Source organism: Octodon degus, unplaced genomic scaffold (genome assembly GCF_000260255.1).
Source record: "Octodon degus isolate 3935 unplaced genomic scaffold, OctDeg1.0 scaffold00004, whole genome shotgun sequence".
Classification (NCBI taxonomy): Eukaryota; Metazoa; Chordata; class Mammalia; order Rodentia; family Octodontidae; genus Octodon; species Octodon degus.
In genome coordinates this window covers 34598642-34615031 of record NW_004524580.1, presented here as the reverse complement: position 1 = coordinate 34615031, position 16390 = coordinate 34598642, and the positions used below count along the sequence as shown (strand labels likewise).

The following is a 16390-nucleotide window of genomic DNA, read 5'->3' as shown; positions in this document are numbered from 1 at the left end:
CTGAGGGACTGGACTTCCTCCTGTGAGCCTGCGGGTCCTCCCGGGCGGGCATGATGCCCAGGCGTGGCGTGCGTGGGCTGGGAGCCGAGGGACCCTGTCCTGTCGGGCAGGCCGAGGTGCTAGTGCCAAAGCTGCCTGTCCCTTCCCAGGGACTGAGGCCAGTAGCTCCCCAGCTGAGGCTATGCGGAGGGGGGTACCCAGCCAGAAGAACAGTGCCTTTCTGCTTGCCTGTGCCTGGTGCTGGCTGCTTTGGTTGCTTCTTAAAGTACCCACAGAACTGGGCTGCAGAGCAGCCAGGGTGACTGCCCAGGGAGGGTGCGAGGCCAGCCCTGTGCCCAGCTCCCAGCTCAGCTCTGGGACCCAGCTCCCGTGGGCTGGCCAGGGGACTCCTCTCTCGGGGAGCCTGCTGAGGCCAGAGTAGCCCCCCCGGGCACCTGGCTTGACCTTAGTCACCACTGGCTGCTCCCCGCTCTGTATCCCACCTGGACCCTAGAATGCTGCCACCATCCAGGGGCATCAACTCACCTTTGTCCTAGTGACACAGTCCCTCAAAGTGTCATCAGGGTGCACCCTGGAGGGACAGGAGAGTTCTCCCAGCAGGCATCTGCCCCATGCCTCCCACGTGACAGGAAGGAGACCGAGCCTCCCTCAGAAGTGCCCCGCCAGCACTAGGAGCCTCTTCCGGCCAGCATCTTCCTGTCCCTCCCTGCCCGCTGTGCTATCCCTGAGCTGAGGGGAAGGTGAGCTGGAGCCAGTTGGCCAAATTCACTTGCTGCACACAAAGCAGGCACGGTGCGGGAAATCACTGCTTTAATGACTGAGAGAGCACACCAAACTGGGACAGAAGCCCGGCGGGGGTTGCCCAGGTACAAACCAAAACCCACAGGCCCCAGTGCACACCAGACACTCGCGGAGAAGTCGCTGGTAGTAGGGACGCCCGCACGAGGCTGATCTGAGGTCTGTGCCACAGTGCCCCCTCTGTGGGCAGCACAGGTGTCCTCCTTCCTTGGGGGACCATGAAACGAGAGAGGTTTGCAGATGACCATGGGGAAGAGAAGCCATGGCTACATCAGAGGAGCCAGTGCTGGGGACAGACGACAGACGCGGGCCACACACGGAAGGACTTGTCCGAGGGCGGAGGGGACAAGCAGGAGGGCGGACAGCAGTGCCTCAGAACCCGGAGTCCGGCGCAGCTTTCCGCAGGCATGCTAGGAAATGGGTTTGTCGACCAGGCCCTGCCACTCCAAAGGGTAAGAGTCATTCTCCTAGTTTTAAACCACACACGTTCTAGGTTCCAATTTAAAGAACAGGAAAAAGACCGCAACTCAGAAGCTATTGGAATACTGTGGCACTTCACCAATCTCTTTTGCTTATATATAATATAGATATGTATATAATATATGGCAGGCGAACATAACCCTGTTGATATAGACTTTCATTAGAGAATCCTAACTGTACACTGTCGGAATACAGAAAGTACCTCCTATCATACATGATTCATCTCGAAAAATAGTCTAACATAGTCATACTCTCTGGCTAGTAACAAACTATTAACATCTTCTGAGAATACAGCAAAAACTCTGAGTTAAGAGAAAATTCTCCGACGTGCGTCCCCCCACCCCCCAACATCATCTGTGGCGCATTTCTGCGAAAGCATCCCAGTTCATCCGTGATGAGAGAAGTGGATGTGTGAGTGTCGCCAGGCGGACTTCTAAGCAAGAACTGATGGGACAGTTTTACCTTGGCAAGAAATGAAGCGCAAACATAACGTCATACAGGTGGCGGCTCATGCAGATGCGTGCGGTCATGTGGGGCGTGCTAGCCTCACCCCGATTAACATGCAGGTTACTGGAACGGAGCTGGCAGTGCACCCCTTCTGCGTGACTGTGCTCACTAAGGCTTGGTCCTTTCACCTTGTCCGGAATATCAGCGAGAACTTGCGGACCGAGTGTGTACACAGTGTGGGCCTGCGGCTTGCTGTTTAAAAAAGAAGAAAAGAACCTCGAAACACAGAGCCCTAAACACAATTCAGTTGAAAATGGACTGTTAAGCTTTTAGAAATATATTTTAAACTACAGAACTGCCCTGTTGTTGTTAGGGTACGAACAGTTTTAAAAAGCTCCCACCCCTGGAGTGGGCCGGGTGATCTCCTCATCCCGTGAACAGCCTCATCCACGAGCTGCCAGGTTTGACCTTCGCTCTGCGCAGCTGCCGAGGTCTCAGGCGTGTGACACGAGTGCTTCCAGGTCAGCGCAGTCCGGTTTAGCCCAGAGCCTGAGCAGCATTTTGGCCTCAGCACATCCAGGGAACCCCGGCCACAAGGCCAGAGTTGTCTTGGTGGCCCCATGTGGACTGGAGGTGCCCCACCTGCTGCACCCTGCTCCGTGCCCTGAGTTCCAACAGGAACGTGTGGGAGCTGCGCTCACCGATTTAAGCACAGCCGAGGCAGTGGAGGCTGCTGTGTGGCTGAGCCACAGACGCCAGGTAGGGTCCTGTGTTGGTGCAGCCAGGGCAGTGGGACAGCTGGAGTCCCCGGGCCACCTCCGTGCACTGGACACTCACACCACCGAGCCCTTGGAGGACGACAGGTGGATAGACTGAATCCTGATGGCCAACGTCCTCTGCAAGTCCTGGAGCACATCCTGGCCTGTTCCCTCGCCATTTTTGTCGTACAGGAGCTGCTTGAAGGCTTCGTTTTCAATGAGGACCATCATGTTTTTCAGGAAGTAGCCTTCACAGTAGGCAGAGAGCTCTGTGACTCCAAGGAACTGCGAGAGGGAGCAGAAGTGTGGTTAGGTGAGAAAGGTGGGTGCCTTCTTGGGCGACAGAAAGGGCTGGGCCCTCGGCCTTTGCAGCATAGACTGGAAGGCCTTGTCTTACAGGTAGGGAAACTGAGGCTCAGAGCTGCCTCTCAGGTTCTGTGGCCATGATGCCCCTCCCTACCTTATCACAGCCGGTACCAGCCCTCCAAGTGACTGCCACTCAGCCCAGGCAACATCAATGGGGAATAAGTACAACATATGCATTGAAATAGTTGGAGATGTTTTCCGAATGGTGGCTGTGAGTGTCCACATGCCCGAGTCCACACAGCTAACAGCGGGTGGAGGTGGAACTGGAGCTCCCACTTCTCAGACTAGAGGCTGCCTAACTGCCGGGGCCAAATGTGGCCCACTACGTGCTTCTGTCAATAAAGTTTTTAATTTTTTTTTTTTTTTTTGGCGGAACTGGGGATTGAACTCAGGCCCTTATGCTTGCCAGGGAAGCGCCAATTCCACTGAGCCATCTCCCTGTCCCCTGTCAATAAAGTTTTGTTAGAACACAACCACACCATTTGTGAACATATCCCATCTGGCTGCTTGGCACCATAGTGGCAGAACTAAGCGGGTAGGTACAGAAGCAGCCGCGTGGTCTGCACAGCGGAGCATGACAACGTGGTCCTTCCTAGGCCGTGCCTGCTGGTCCTCTCTCAGATGCCAGTTTTTCTTTTTTTCAGCAATAGGGACCAAACCCCACTAGTTTCTTATATTCCGGTGAATTAAGTTCCTAGGAAATAGCTGGTGGTCAGTAAACCCCGGTGAGTGAGCCCCCGGGTTTCCCAGCTCATGTCCTCCGCCCTGGTCCGAAGCTGGGCTTTCTGCATTGGTGGAGAGCCAAGCAGGACCAGCTCACGCTGTGTTCTCAGGTAGATGTGCCGAGAAAGGCACGGGAAACTCCAGGGCCTCCTGATGGCTTTGCACGAAGTCAGCTCAGCCATGCACAGAGAGTGTGTGTGTGTGATCTGTAAGCCCAGCTGTCTCAGTGGTCAGCTGCAGAACAGGATGACATTGCCCAGCTGTTGGCCTCCAACACCTGTGTTGTGGGGTTCCAAACAAAATCCTTTTGCTTTCTTCTTTCTTATTGAACTGGCCTCAATGTGCAGCGTCACCTGCACCGAGCAGGACCCATGTGGACCCTTGCACAGGGAAGCCAGATGCAGAGGGGCAGGAGGTGGCAGGCTGGCGCTGGCCCCACGTAGGGCTGTGAGGGAGGTGTGTGTTGGGCGCCCAGGTGGCCCTGCGAGGCAGAGGCAGAGGCAAGTGGGCGGCCACAGGGGAGGGGACTATTTCTCCAGCTGGGGGCCTGAGTCTGTGTCTGGTTTCCCTGGCTGGGGACCTGAGCTTGTGTCCCCACTGGGTTTCACAAGGAAAGATGCTGCTACTTAGAAACCCAGGGGAATAAAATGGGACTCGCCACGAAGGTACAGCCCTGGGAAAGCCACTGTGGGCATCAGGTTCACAAGGAGTTGAGCGACCGTGGCTCACAAGGCTGACTGTGCTCGTCCTGAGCAGAGAAAAGATTGGTCATGCACAGAGCAACCAGAATCGTCAGCTAAGATGTGTGTGCGTGCCTAAGTGTGGTGAGCCCGGAGCCTCACGCACGAGCGACGCGGCAGCCTGGGAAAGCTTTCTCGTACTTTCTTCGTGGCTCCCGCCTTAGGGGTGAGTCCCATTTTATTCCTCTGGGTTTCTAAGCAGCAGCGTCTTTTCTCATGAAACCCAGTGGGGACACAAGCTCAGGTCCCTGGCCAGGGAAACCAGACAGCTGACTCCACGTCTTATTTCTGGTTCAGAGGTTTGGGGACGTGTCCCAGATATTCTCATTCCTAACACGGTCCCTGTGGCTGCCGCTGCCACTGGGCTGGGCACCACGCCTCACCTTGGCGTGGCTGTAGACGTCCACACAGTTGTCTGTGGTGACGCTTTTGGCGCAGATGATCTCGCAGTGGCGCTGCAGGGCATCCAGCTGGAAGAACTTGGCGGCGGACAGGAGCTGCAACCGAAGGGGGCGTGAGGGCGGAGAAGGCCGGGGCAGCGGGGGCACCGTGGGCCCAGCGAGGACGGCTGGGCGGGACCGGGCCACGGGGGTGGTGAAGGGGCGGAGGGGTCACCACCGCTCGCTGCGCGCAGAGCCAGGGTATGTGATGTCATTCAGCTCATGGGTGTGAGTGAGGTCCCCACATCCCGCGTGTCACCCCAGGCCCTCATGTTGGGGCTCTCTCCTCTGCCACCTGTCTTTTCAACATGCTGCTGTCCCTCACTGAGGCCCAGGGGACAGGAATCTTTGTCCCTGGATCACACTGCTGTGTGTGGAGGTGACAGGCTTTCGGGAGGGAGGTACAACATGGTGGGGTGGGGGCGGTGTTGGGGTGGCCCCTGCTGTGCCTGACCGTACTCCGGGGGCTCAGGGCTGCTAGGGGCAGGGGCACCCCCATGTCTGGGGCAGGCGCTCCTGTGGGAACCGGTCTGGAGCCAGTGTTTTGATGTACAGCTCTATCTGATCCAGGTCACGGAAAAACAGTATTTGTTACTCAGACTTTGGAATTTCTAAAATGTTTACACAGGAGTCCTTGTCCTCTGCCTGTCCCTGTCCTGGCTGGAGGAGAAGTACTGGGCTGGCTATACCCTCACAAAAAGATGCTTCTAGCAGCCTCCAGAACACCAGGCCTCACCCCTTCACAGGTGAAGAAACAGGCCTAGAGGTCAAGTAACCTGAGAAGGTCACGCAGCTGGGGCACGGATCCTCGGGGTGTCTGACAGCCAGGCGCCCTGTACCTAGCCGCTCTGTGGCTTTGGTCTCAAAACGCCCAGCTTTGATTGAGAAACCAATTAGACTTCTGCTTCCAGAAAGGAGTGGGGACCCTTGGCCTCGGGCAGAGGGCGTGGCGGTAAGGCTAGGGGTGGAGCAGTGACCAGGAAAAGGGTGGCCTGAGACTGAGGCATGGATGTGTTTGGGGGATGGCAAGGGAGATGTTGGGTCATTTGCTGCTGCTGCTGCTGCTCTGGGAGCCCCTGCACCCCCAAAGTCATTAAGGTGGGATCTCCCCAAGGGACCCCAGAGGAGCCCGTGCTGCCCAGGAAATGCAGTGTCTGGGGATGACCCCAGGTGCCGTCCCCACCCCCACCACTGTTCCGGTGCCACTCCCCACGGGCCAGGACAGGCCTGCTGGCTCCTCACCTCCATGATCTCGTTGTTCTTGATGAGCAAGGACTCAGGGCCTCCGTAGTAGAGGTACTGCATGACCAGCTGGAAGGGAGGAACGCAGTGAGCCGGGCCGTCCACCGCCCACCCCAGCCCCCACCCTGTCACAGCTGAGATAGGATGAGACCCTGACTCCAGATCTGCCTGGCACCAGATGCAGACAGCCTGTGCACCATGATCACAGGGCTCCTGGGACCTGGCCCTCTCGAGCTGCCCAGGGGACATGGCCCACCCCCATGACCCGCAGGGTCCTCTGGGGGCAAGGTGCAGTCTTGGTGCTCCCTGAGGGTGGCTCAGTGGCCCAAGCTGATGTCCGGTCAAGGACTCATGGCATCCCAACAGTAGACAAGGCCAAGGAGCTTTGCCAGCGGCTGTCACTTGAGTGGAATGAAGCTGGCTGATGTGTCTGGACTCTTGTCACCCCCTCCCATGAGAGCTGAGTGCTCGTCTTTCAGGGTGCACCATGCTGACGGCCCTGACCCCCCGTCCCTGTCCCCCTGGCTTTGTGGGCCTGGCCTGGGGCAGCTGTGACAGTGAACCGAGCCTTGACGCACTGGGCCTGGGTGGTGGACAGTGGGATGGAAGGCGGGTTGCCCACCACACCCTACAGGCTGCGGGCGAGCAGCATGGGACAGCAGCTGAGAGCAAGCCCTGGAGGGGACCTGGCTGCTACACTTCCAAGCTGGAGGGCAGGGGCAGCCTCGGGAGCCCCGGCACCATCTGTAAAGCAGGGGTGCTGCCACGTTCCGGGTGATGACGAAGCCCAAATGCGCTGCCAGCTGTCTTGGGCAGCGGGCCCTGCTGGGTGCTGCTCCTGCCTGCAGTCACCTTGCTGGCCACCTGCACACGCTCCCAGCCTGCCTTTGAGCTGTGTCTAACATGACCAATTTTCGTATTGTTTACAAGTTTACCGAGATGCGATCAAGCACAAAACACACCCAGTGAAAGCAAACAGCGTGGGCTTTTAGCATCTACACGACGTGGCATCACCCCCGCTACCACAGGGTTTCAGAACACTTCTCACCCCAGAGAAGCTTGCAGGCCGAATCCCTCCACCTCTTGGCCCTAGCCCTATGTGGCAGATGCGCAGCCCCGCCCTCTCTGGTGTCTTAGCTCAGAGTCTGCACGCCTCACCCCGCGGTCGGCGTGTCTGTCCCTCAGTGCCCTGATGTCCACGGAGCACTTGTGACGGGCCAAGTTTAGGGCGCATCCGCCAGCTCGCAGTGCCAGGGCTGAGCTTCACCTGCCTCTTCTGAATGCGGCTGCTGCTGCGCGTGTTTTGTGCATCAACCTCAGATGACGCCTGCGGCAGCCCCGTCCTCCTCCCTTGGATGGCATGGCCTTTTTGCCCTGGCCACCCTCTGCTCTTCCAGCCCCGGGTGTGTGTTTTCCCTGCACTTCCCTCGGCGTGGATGTGGCTATGGGTGGCTCTGGGACGTAACTAGCTCGGTGCCTGCAGCACTGGGAAGTCTCAGGCCGCCCCCTCCTCTGCCCTGCGCCACAGCACCTGGGGTGTGCTGGCAGGGCTCCCCCAGGGTGCGAGGGCGCAGCAGGCACGCCTGCCCCAGCATGGCCTTCCCAGCGAGGGAAGTGGGGTCCCAGTCGCACCCGGCTGCCCACGAGGCCGCTGCTAGGGAGTGGAGGGAGCAAGGCCAGGCCAGGCTGTGTGTGGGGCTTCCCTGGAGGGGTGGGGAGGTGGGTAGCCAGGCACAACCCACCTGTGGCCTCCTTCATAACCTTCTCTGCCTCGAGAGGCATTTCTCCTTGCCTGAAAGGGTGGCCCCATCTTCCCATGTGGGGACAGAGTGGCTGGAAAGACTTATGGGGAACAGTCAGAGGCCGCACACCGGGTCAGGGCAGCGCTTATCCTGGGGGTGAGGGCTTGGCTCCTGCCAGGCTTCTTGCCTGGCCCCGAGTTCCTGGGCAAATGCTTCAGGGCCTGAGTTGCCCTCTGCAGGGCTGGTGACCGCAGGAGGACCCGAGGGGCCAGCAGGGGAAGAGGCGGCAGAGCCCGCAGGCCCTCGGCTTTGCCACAGAGGGGGCGGGACCCCTCTCTTCTGTTTCTCTTCATCCTCCTCCTGACCATTTCCTCTTCTTTGCTCTTTGCAGCACTGGGAATGGAACCCAGGGCCGCATGCCCATGGGCGTGCACTCTACTGCCTAGCTGTGTCCCTAGCTTCTTTGTTTTTCCATTAAGATAGAGTCCTGCTAGTTGCCAGGGGCCTGAACTTTCAATCTTCCCACCTCAGCCTCCCGAGGGGGCATATCACAGGCACATGGAGCTTTCACCTGCAGCGTCCCGCTGGGGCAGCTTGGGCTCTTGTGTTTAGAAGCTTCCTGCCTGTGCCCAGGGACAGGGACACCTATGACTGCACGGAGCAGGCTGCTCAGCACACAGGTCCCCAACTCGGGGAGACAGCAGCTGGGTCCCGACCCGGGGGGTCAGATGTGATGCTCCAAAGTGCTGCCATTGGGGATGCTGGCCCTGGTGGGACTCAGGGATGTCCTTATCCCGGTGCCTGGGTGATGTCCTGAGCTTTGGTACCAGGCAGATGGAGACTGAGCCCTGGCACCATCTCCACCAGGCTGACGGTTCAGGCCAGTCCGTGCCACCACCTACCTCAGTTTCCCCTCTAGAAATGGGGGTAATGGTCCTGACAACCACTGCCTGCCGGGGCCAGGATCCTCCGCCCCAAAGCTGGTCTGCGGCCACTCTGTCCCCTGTGCTGCCTTATCAGCAGGCAGTGGGGGCGAGGGTGGGTCAGGGGTGCAACAGCCCAGGCTGCCCTGGGGCACAGCCTTCACCCCGCTCTCCACCTGGCTGCCTGGCACTGTGGAGGCTTCTATCCTCCTCGTCCAGCCCTGTCTGAGGGGCTGGTGCTGACCTGGCCCTTCCTGGCTCTGCTGGATCCCTGTGAGCCAGAGACCCATGTCATCTTGTCCTTTGTTATTTGTGGAGGGCTCTTCTTTCCTTTCCTCCCTTTTTAGCCATGTGTCTTTTGGGATGGGCTTCACTGCGTCGCTGGGACCCAGCCAGAGCACCCCCTGCCTCAGCCCCCCAGCGCTGGGCTCAGCCGGCACGCACCACGTGGCTGCGAGCAGCCTGTTTCCAAGTTTCAGACACCGTAGGAGGAGTGCGTCTCTAACGGCGGAAACCCAGACAGACCTCAGAGGCCTCAGGGCTAGCGCAAGGGCATGGCGCCTTCCTGGTAGCCCTGCGGGCGGCGGGCCTGGGGCCAGGGCCAGTGCAGGAAGGGAGAGCCACTGTCTTGGGCCTGCCTTGTCTCGCCTGGCTGGCCTTGCTGTACCAAGGCAGCCTGAGGTCCTACCACTTGGCGAGGTCCTCTCCCTGGGACATCTTGGGTTCTCAAGCCTTTAGCCCTTTTCTGGCCCCAACTCCTCAAACTTCAATGTCTGAGCCCCAGCCCTTCCTCCAGGGGCTCCTCCCAGATTTCCTGGCTCTGAGCGGCCACAGTGCTAGCTGGCCCTGCTTCAGGGGACACTCACAGCCTCCCTGTCTACACTTTGAGTCTCTAGGAGAGGGCACCCCCTGTCCTCTGTCCCCAGGCCCTGGCTCAGCAGGCTCCAGCCCCTGCCCAACTTCTTCCAGCAGCTCATCCTGGGCCCCGACCCCAGGGCTCACCTGGAAGATGGGGTACTTCACGTAGCCAATCTCTATGCAGGTGCCATCATTGGCTGGCTTGCTGGACAGGAGGGCCTTGAACCTGTATAACACACAGGGAGGTCAGAGGGCCCCCCTACTCCCCACCTGACCCCAGCTCTGCCACCCCAGTGTGGTCTAAACTGCCCAGGTTGGCCTCGAGTTCTGGCCCTCCCACCTCAGCCTCTGGAGCAGCTGGGGTGACAGGCGTGCCGCACCACACCCAGCTCAGGTTCCAGGTTCAGACTGTTCCTCTACGGTGCTACCACGTTAGTGGAAGCCAAACTCGGATCTAAGAGCTGTGCTTTGAGGTGAGTGGCACAGAGCAGCGGCTTTAGACTGTCCCAGCCGGGTGCTGGGGGCAGGACCGCCTCTCCAGGGTGCCTCTTCCTGAGCTTCAGTCCCGGCTTCCCTCTGGTCCTGACAGCAACTCTGACTCTGTTGCTGCCTCTGCGGCAGCCCCAGCTGCCCCAAGGACCCCTTGTCCTGGGATCTTAGGTGCATTTCCTGCCCAACCGCCAAACCTACGAGGAAGCCCCTGGCTGTCAGTGCCGGGGAAGCTCAGACGTCCAGAGTTGGGTTGGCTGAGTTCTGATGATGGGGTACTCCGAGAGAGGCCTGCTGCCTCTGGCCTGTCAGTGTCTTTACCACCACAAGAGCTGCACAGGCACAGCATGCTCTCGCGAGACCAAGACTGCAGGCGTTTGCCTCTGGTTTGGGGGCCTGGGGAGGCCAGGTGCTTCTGGGAACTGGGGGAGTCCAGACACATGGCCAGCAGCCTTCCTGGAAGCCCCAAGGCAGGGTGGTCCGTGGTGGCAGAGCCACGGAGTGATTTTTTCCTTTGCTGTACCCAATGCTAGCACCTGTGGGCTCAGCTAGGCAGAAGGAGGGCCAGCACCTGTGAGCTTTGGCGGCTTAGCCAGGCTCTTCCCTGATGCTCGGCGAGGGGGCCTCCTGGGGCTGCCGTGGAGGGGTCTCAGGCTGCTCAATGCACAAAGCTGCCTGGCCAAGGGAGCCCGCAGACCCCCGGGGGCTGCTTGCCAAGCTCTGGTCCGGGCATGGGCTCTGCCTGCCAAGAGCAGGGGTGCCTTGCTCTGGGAGTCACAGCAGCGAGAAGATCACGGACATCGAGCCTTGGAGGACGGGCAGAGCAGGGTGCAGCTAGGTGCGGGGTACGCACCTCGGGGAGGCTGTGAACAGCAGCACTTTGTGAGCGTAGAATGGCCTCCCTTCCACGAGGAAGGTGACGTCGGACATCTCCTTGTTGTTGAGGAAGTGAGGGTCTACAAGGAAGAGCAGGGCGGGTGGGAGGGCGGCGTTAGCAGTCCCAGGACCTGCCCCGGGGTGGCCCGTCGACACCCCCCTATATCCTGCGTTCTTCCTCTGTGTTCTCACAGGGAGTGAGGAGATGGTGAGGACATGGGCTCTGCCGTGTGACCCTGGCCGCCTTAGCGGGCAGCTCCATGCCTCGGGTGCCCTTCTGTCAAGTGGCAGTGGGAGTAAGCAGGGTCCACCTCTATCACAGGATTAAACAGAGTGCTTCATGGAAGTGCTGAGCAGACTGCCAGCGTGGTGCCTGCAGGAACTGCCGAGCCCTCTCCTGCAGGTAGTATTCTCTGGGTGGACAAGGGGCATCAGAGGGGGCACCTGCCTGGTGACCCCAGGAGGGCCTGCGATCAGAGGGAGCTACTGCTCCCTCCCGTGCACTCTCCAGGGCCCCCGGCCGCTCACCCAGGCGCGAGGTCTGCTTCCTCTTGATTTCTGCCAGCTTGGGGATGGGATAGGGCCCGTAGCAGTGTGTGAAGATGACGCACAGCTGCTGGCCGATGACCTCATTCTGCAGGGAAAGCGCAACCGCGTGAGGAGGCTGCGGTCACAGGCCAGGCGCCACGGGGTCCCAGCACTGGGAAAGTAAGTTTTCAGTCCCAGCTCTGCTTGATCAATAACTCCAATTCTGGAAGCAGCTAATTACCCTGCCCCGCGACTGCACTTGCCTCCCCCGAGACAAACGCTCCTGATTCGGCTTCCTTCTGAGCTGGGTTTTGGGATCTGGGACTAATCAGTTGAATCACATTCTCCAAAAATAAAAAAGGTGGGGGTGATGCTGTCCCAAGTCCAGGTGCCAGGCTTGCTCAGGGCCCTGGGAGCCGTCCCCAGTGGCTTCTGCCTCCTCACTGAGTACTGTGGTCGGGCGGACACGGCAAAGGGGGAATGCTGACCAGGAGGGGCCAAGAGAATTGGTGACTCCCCGTGGCTGGCTAAGTGTCCCCGAGACCCCTGAGCCAGCCACAGGGAGTAAGGTTTCCTCCCCAAGCCCACCCATGGGTGCCTTAGCTCTGGGTGAGCTGCTGCGACGCAGGTGAAGGGTCCCCGAAGAGCAGCGCCCCAGGAAGCTGGAGGGCCCCCCTCCCTGGTGAGGCCCCAGAACATGCCCCAAGAAGGCGGCTTCTCTGCTCCTGCACAGGGCTCCGGGCCACTGCCTCGTCGCGCACACTCCACCACCCGTGGAGGTTGGCACAGTTCCTGTCTCACTCTGGGCTAGCGGAGGCAGGAGCAGAGCTGAAGCTGGTACCACGGTGGGAAGCTGCCCAGCCAGGATCTGAGCCCTGCCCTTTGGTTCAGAGCCCACGCCTGCCAACAAGGTTGGGCAGGCGAGGCTTCGGGCTCCAGCCCGAATGGTTGGTCCCAACACGGTGCCTTCACCATAGCGGCCCTATTACAGGCCTGGTAGCCAGGAGGGGCCACACATCAACACTGTCCAGTCTGTTTCTCCCGATAGGCACAGAGGACCCCCGGTGGGGCCTAGACAGCATGGCCACAGGAGTGACCCCAGAGGGGTTTCCTTTCTGTTTTGTTTCTGAAACAGGGTTTCAAAATGCAGTTCAAGCTGTTCTTGAGCTCACTGTGTAGCTCCAGCTGGCCTTGAACCCATGCTGGCTTTCCTGCCTCAGCCTGTGTAGGACTGGATGGCAGGCATGGGCCACCACTCCTGGCCCAGAGACATTTTTCAGAACAAATGTCCCGGTGGCCATGGGCTGAGCTGCTGTTTGACGCGGCTGCAGCATTCCCTGGAGGGGGCAGCAAGGTGAGCCGTGGGACTTGGGATAGCCGCTTGGCACTGTTCTTGCGTGGCTCCTCCCGGAGACCCCGCGGGATCTGCATCCGGGTCTCGAGTGCTGCCTCCCCTCCCCCGCTTCCTGCTGGGCCCCATCTCTGCCCCGCCTAGCGGGTATCAGGTGACCTCGAAGCCCCACCCACGTACCCCAGCCAGCCCCTGCACCTTGCTGGCTTTCAGGATCTCGAACATGAGCGGCAGGCCCTGGGTGATGAGTTCCTCCGTGTACTCCTCCTCCTGGATGGTCTTGAACTCCTTGAGCAAGCACTGGATGAGCGGCCGGCGGTGCTGCTGGAAGGCGACCCGCAGGGACTCGAGCCACGTGTGCAGGGTCCAGGGCACACCTGGGGGACCGTGGGGCGGGCTCGTTCTCATCCGCCATCTGGCCCTTCCCTGGGAGGCACAGTGGCGGCAGCCAAGACGGCCAGAAGCTGGGGCAGGGCTCAGTGCCTGGGCTGCAGGTGTCTGTCCCCCATGCACGCGCTCAGGAGGGCTGCCACTCGACACAGCCTCTGTCCCTCTGCTGGGGGGCGGGAAGCAGCTCGAGGAAGGGACAGTCTGTGTATGTTAGGGTGCCCACACCTGGAGGAGTGCTAAGACCTGGCGGTGGCCTCAGCTGACCTCCCTGCCCCCTCTGCAGCTCCTCCATGTCACCTGCTCTAATGACAGCTTCTGCCCATCATGGGGAGCTACGGGAACTTATCATGCAACTGTTCTGCCAGGGACACAGCCACCCCAGGAGGTGACTAGCCGCTGTGGCGCAGGCTAAAGCCCTGGGCTCCAGCTGGCCTGCTGCAGGCACCCTTGGGCCACGGCTCCTCCACCACCTAGGCTCCGGGGTGATTGTTAAATATAAAGATTTCCAGCCTTTTCTGTCCAGACCCCATCAGCAGCCCCAGGGGCAGTGCCTGACAGCTCCAGGGATGGGATTCAGAGCCAGCATCGCAGGTTTGGGAGGCAGCAGGGGCTGTGTGGTGGAAACGGGGGACCGTGAGGGAGAAGCTCCCTGGGCCTTTTGGGGTGTGGCGTGTGTGTGTGTGTGTGTGTGTGTGTGTGTGTGACAGACGGGCAGAGAGGAGGCAGAGAGAGGTGGGGGCTGGCCTCTGACCTAGTGGGGACCTCCACACCGACCTATGCTTCTGATGTCAATGGTGACATCCACGTAGCCGTGCTCAGCGCTGTGGTACATGGCCTCCCTCAGGGCCCTCAGCTTGGCCTTGCTGCTGCGGCTGGCACACAGGGCGGGCGGGGCAGCGTCTGCCAGGTCCGTGCCCTCAGCCAGAATCTCCTCCAGGGACAGGATGTCGCTCTTCTCCTTCTCTGGCTGAGCCAGCAGTTTGCGGAACACATTCCTGTCAATCACAAACCCGAGAGGAAGACACTCAGAGATGCACGGGCACCCGGGATGACGGCCACTCTGGGGTTGCAGCTGCAGGGGCCAGACCCTGCAGGACAGATGGACCAGGTGGGGGCAGGTCGTGACCGGCTTCGTTGGCTGAGGGCAACTTGGGGCTTGGTCACTTCCAGAACACTCTAGAGCTTTCTGCCTTTCTGACTGTCAGCTTCAATCCGCTGTCCCTGGGGAGATGTGAATGAACTGGGGTGGGTGTGGGTCCAGAGGAAGCTCTGCAGGAAAATAGGGGCGTGAGGGCCTTGGGCATTTTCGTGTGGCATCCTCTTACTTCTGATGGCTGACACACCACACTGACACGGCTGGGAGTGAGAGGAACAGGCTGGGAGTGCATGGACGTGCGCTGCCTGGGCAGGGGCCTTGCAGGCTGGCAGGAAGAGTCCCGGGGAGAAGATGGGTCTGGGCAGGCGTGGGAATCTGCATTTTTAACAAGCCCCGCGCGGCCACCCTAGCCTACCTGTGTCCGTGAGCTGCGGCCTGGCTGAACGAGTTCATGTCCCCCTGGGGGGTGGTGGAAATCCCATTCCTGTACATGGTTCCTATTAGGGGGTCTGCACCCCGCTCCAGCAGCAAGCTAACCAGCTCAAAGTTTCCTGCAAGCCCAGAGAGGGTGTGTGAGGGGTTGAAGCAGCACAGCCTCTCAGCGCATGCAGGAGCCAGGCGGGGACAGCGGCTTACCCACAGCGGCTGCCAGCTGCAGGGGCGTCTCGGAGTAGTTCTCCTCGCCATGCTCCACCGAGCCCTCCACCTTGGCCCCGGCGTCCAGGAGCAGCTGGGGGAAGAGGGGCCGTTGAGATGCTTCAGGACCACGGGGATGGGGGAGGGCTGGTGCTGTCTCCCGGGGGCCACGGCTGCGTGCATGGGGCTGGAGGATGAGCCAGGGGCTCTGGACCCCTGGACGGTGAGTCAGGAGGCCGCGTCCACCCTCCTCGGGCTCCTGCAGCACAGTCCTCTTCCTGTGCAGTGCCTCAGAAAGAGCTGTGGGGTCTGCACTGCACAGAGGCTGCTGGAAGCCTGTCTGGAAGTCCTCAGCGCCAGAATGCCAGGCCCTTGTGGTCAGAGCGGTGCAGTGGCCTCACAAAGCCACCAACTCTGTAGTTCCCAAGGCCTTTGGGGACATCCATGGCCACTAGGGGCAGAGCCTCCACGGGGCCCCCGAGACCTCTGGCCGGGAGATAAGGACGTGGCCGAGTGAGAGACCACAAGCTTGGCTTCTCAGGATCTGATTCAGCACAGTAGGTGGCACCCAAGCCTCTCAAAGGTGGCAGAGCCTGTCTACACCACCTCCTCCCCCCGACACCCAGTGTGTGCCTGAGGGACGCCCGGGGCACAGCCAGATGGGTTACAGCCAGGCAGCCCGTCCTGAGCCCTGCGGGGAGGTGGCTGGCTTCCACGGCACGGTCCCCACTCCTGATGCAGGGAATGCCTCCTGCTGGTTGGCATTTGTGGCATCTCTGTACAGTGCCATCCTTCACCTCCTTCTTAGACTCGTCTCCTGGGCAGGGACTGGGAATGACGTTTTGCGGCCAGAAGCCACCCATGTCCAGGGTGGCCTGCCACAGCCACGCCCCGGGACTGTCACATTGGGCCTGCCCTCAGGACCTCCACTACTCAGGAAAAGCGGGTTTCTGTGAGGTTCCAACCCCACCAGTTGTCCCTGCACACAACCCCTGCTCTGCACAGGATTGTAAGACCTGGGCTACAGACAGGCGGTGAGCACCTCTGTCCTGGAACTCAGTACCCCCGGGGCAACAGGCGCGGCCAGACCCACCCACCGATCCTTCACCAACCAAAGACCAGCCATATTCCCGGATGCATGGAGCATGACTTGCTTGCCTCAGCTCCACCTCAGCCAGCAAAGTTCGAGGAGAAACATCTTGCGCCCAGACACCTCGGATGTGGGCGTGTCACCAGGACCATGGGCTAAGGCCCGGCCCCAGCCCTCCTGGGTCAGAGCTTCTAGAGCGGGGCCCAAACCAGCACTATCTGGAAACACCCCCTTGTCCTCTGGGTGCTTCTTCCTGCGGGTGGAAGCCCCCAGGCTCCATGAAACACAGGTCCCACCTGGGGGCGGCTCTGAGTGTCCCCACCAAGGGACAGGTCTCCTGTTCACATGACAACGGGCAACACAAGCAAATCACAAAGTCACAGCGAGGCCCCAGCCCAGGGCGACCAGGAGCCGTGT

The 16390-nt window shown here is 60.4% G+C and overlaps 1 protein-coding gene across 1 annotated transcript in view; it reads right to left on the bottom strand.

Annotated features, from left to right (window-relative positions):
- Positions 1-814: 814 nt before the first annotated feature.
- Positions 815-16390, bottom strand: part of Btbd11 (BTB domain containing 11) — a 178936-nt gene continuing 163360 nt past the window's right edge. The window contains exons 9-18 of the mRNA XM_023717356.1: positions 14884-14977; positions 14663-14798; positions 13926-14146; positions 12960-13138; positions 11411-11516; positions 10860-10962; positions 9662-9743; positions 5995-6063; positions 4696-4809; positions 815-2768 (exon numbers count right to left, since the gene is read on the bottom strand). Coding sequence (XP_023573124.1) covers positions 2559-2768; positions 4696-4809; positions 5995-6063; positions 9662-9743; positions 10860-10962; positions 11411-11516; positions 12960-13138; positions 13926-14146; positions 14663-14798; positions 14884-14977 — 1314 coding nt within the window. The 3' untranslated portion in view covers positions 815-2558. The remainder of the gene's footprint in view (positions 2769-4695; positions 4810-5994; positions 6064-9661; positions 9744-10859; positions 10963-11410; positions 11517-12959; positions 13139-13925; positions 14147-14662; positions 14799-14883; positions 14978-16390) is intronic.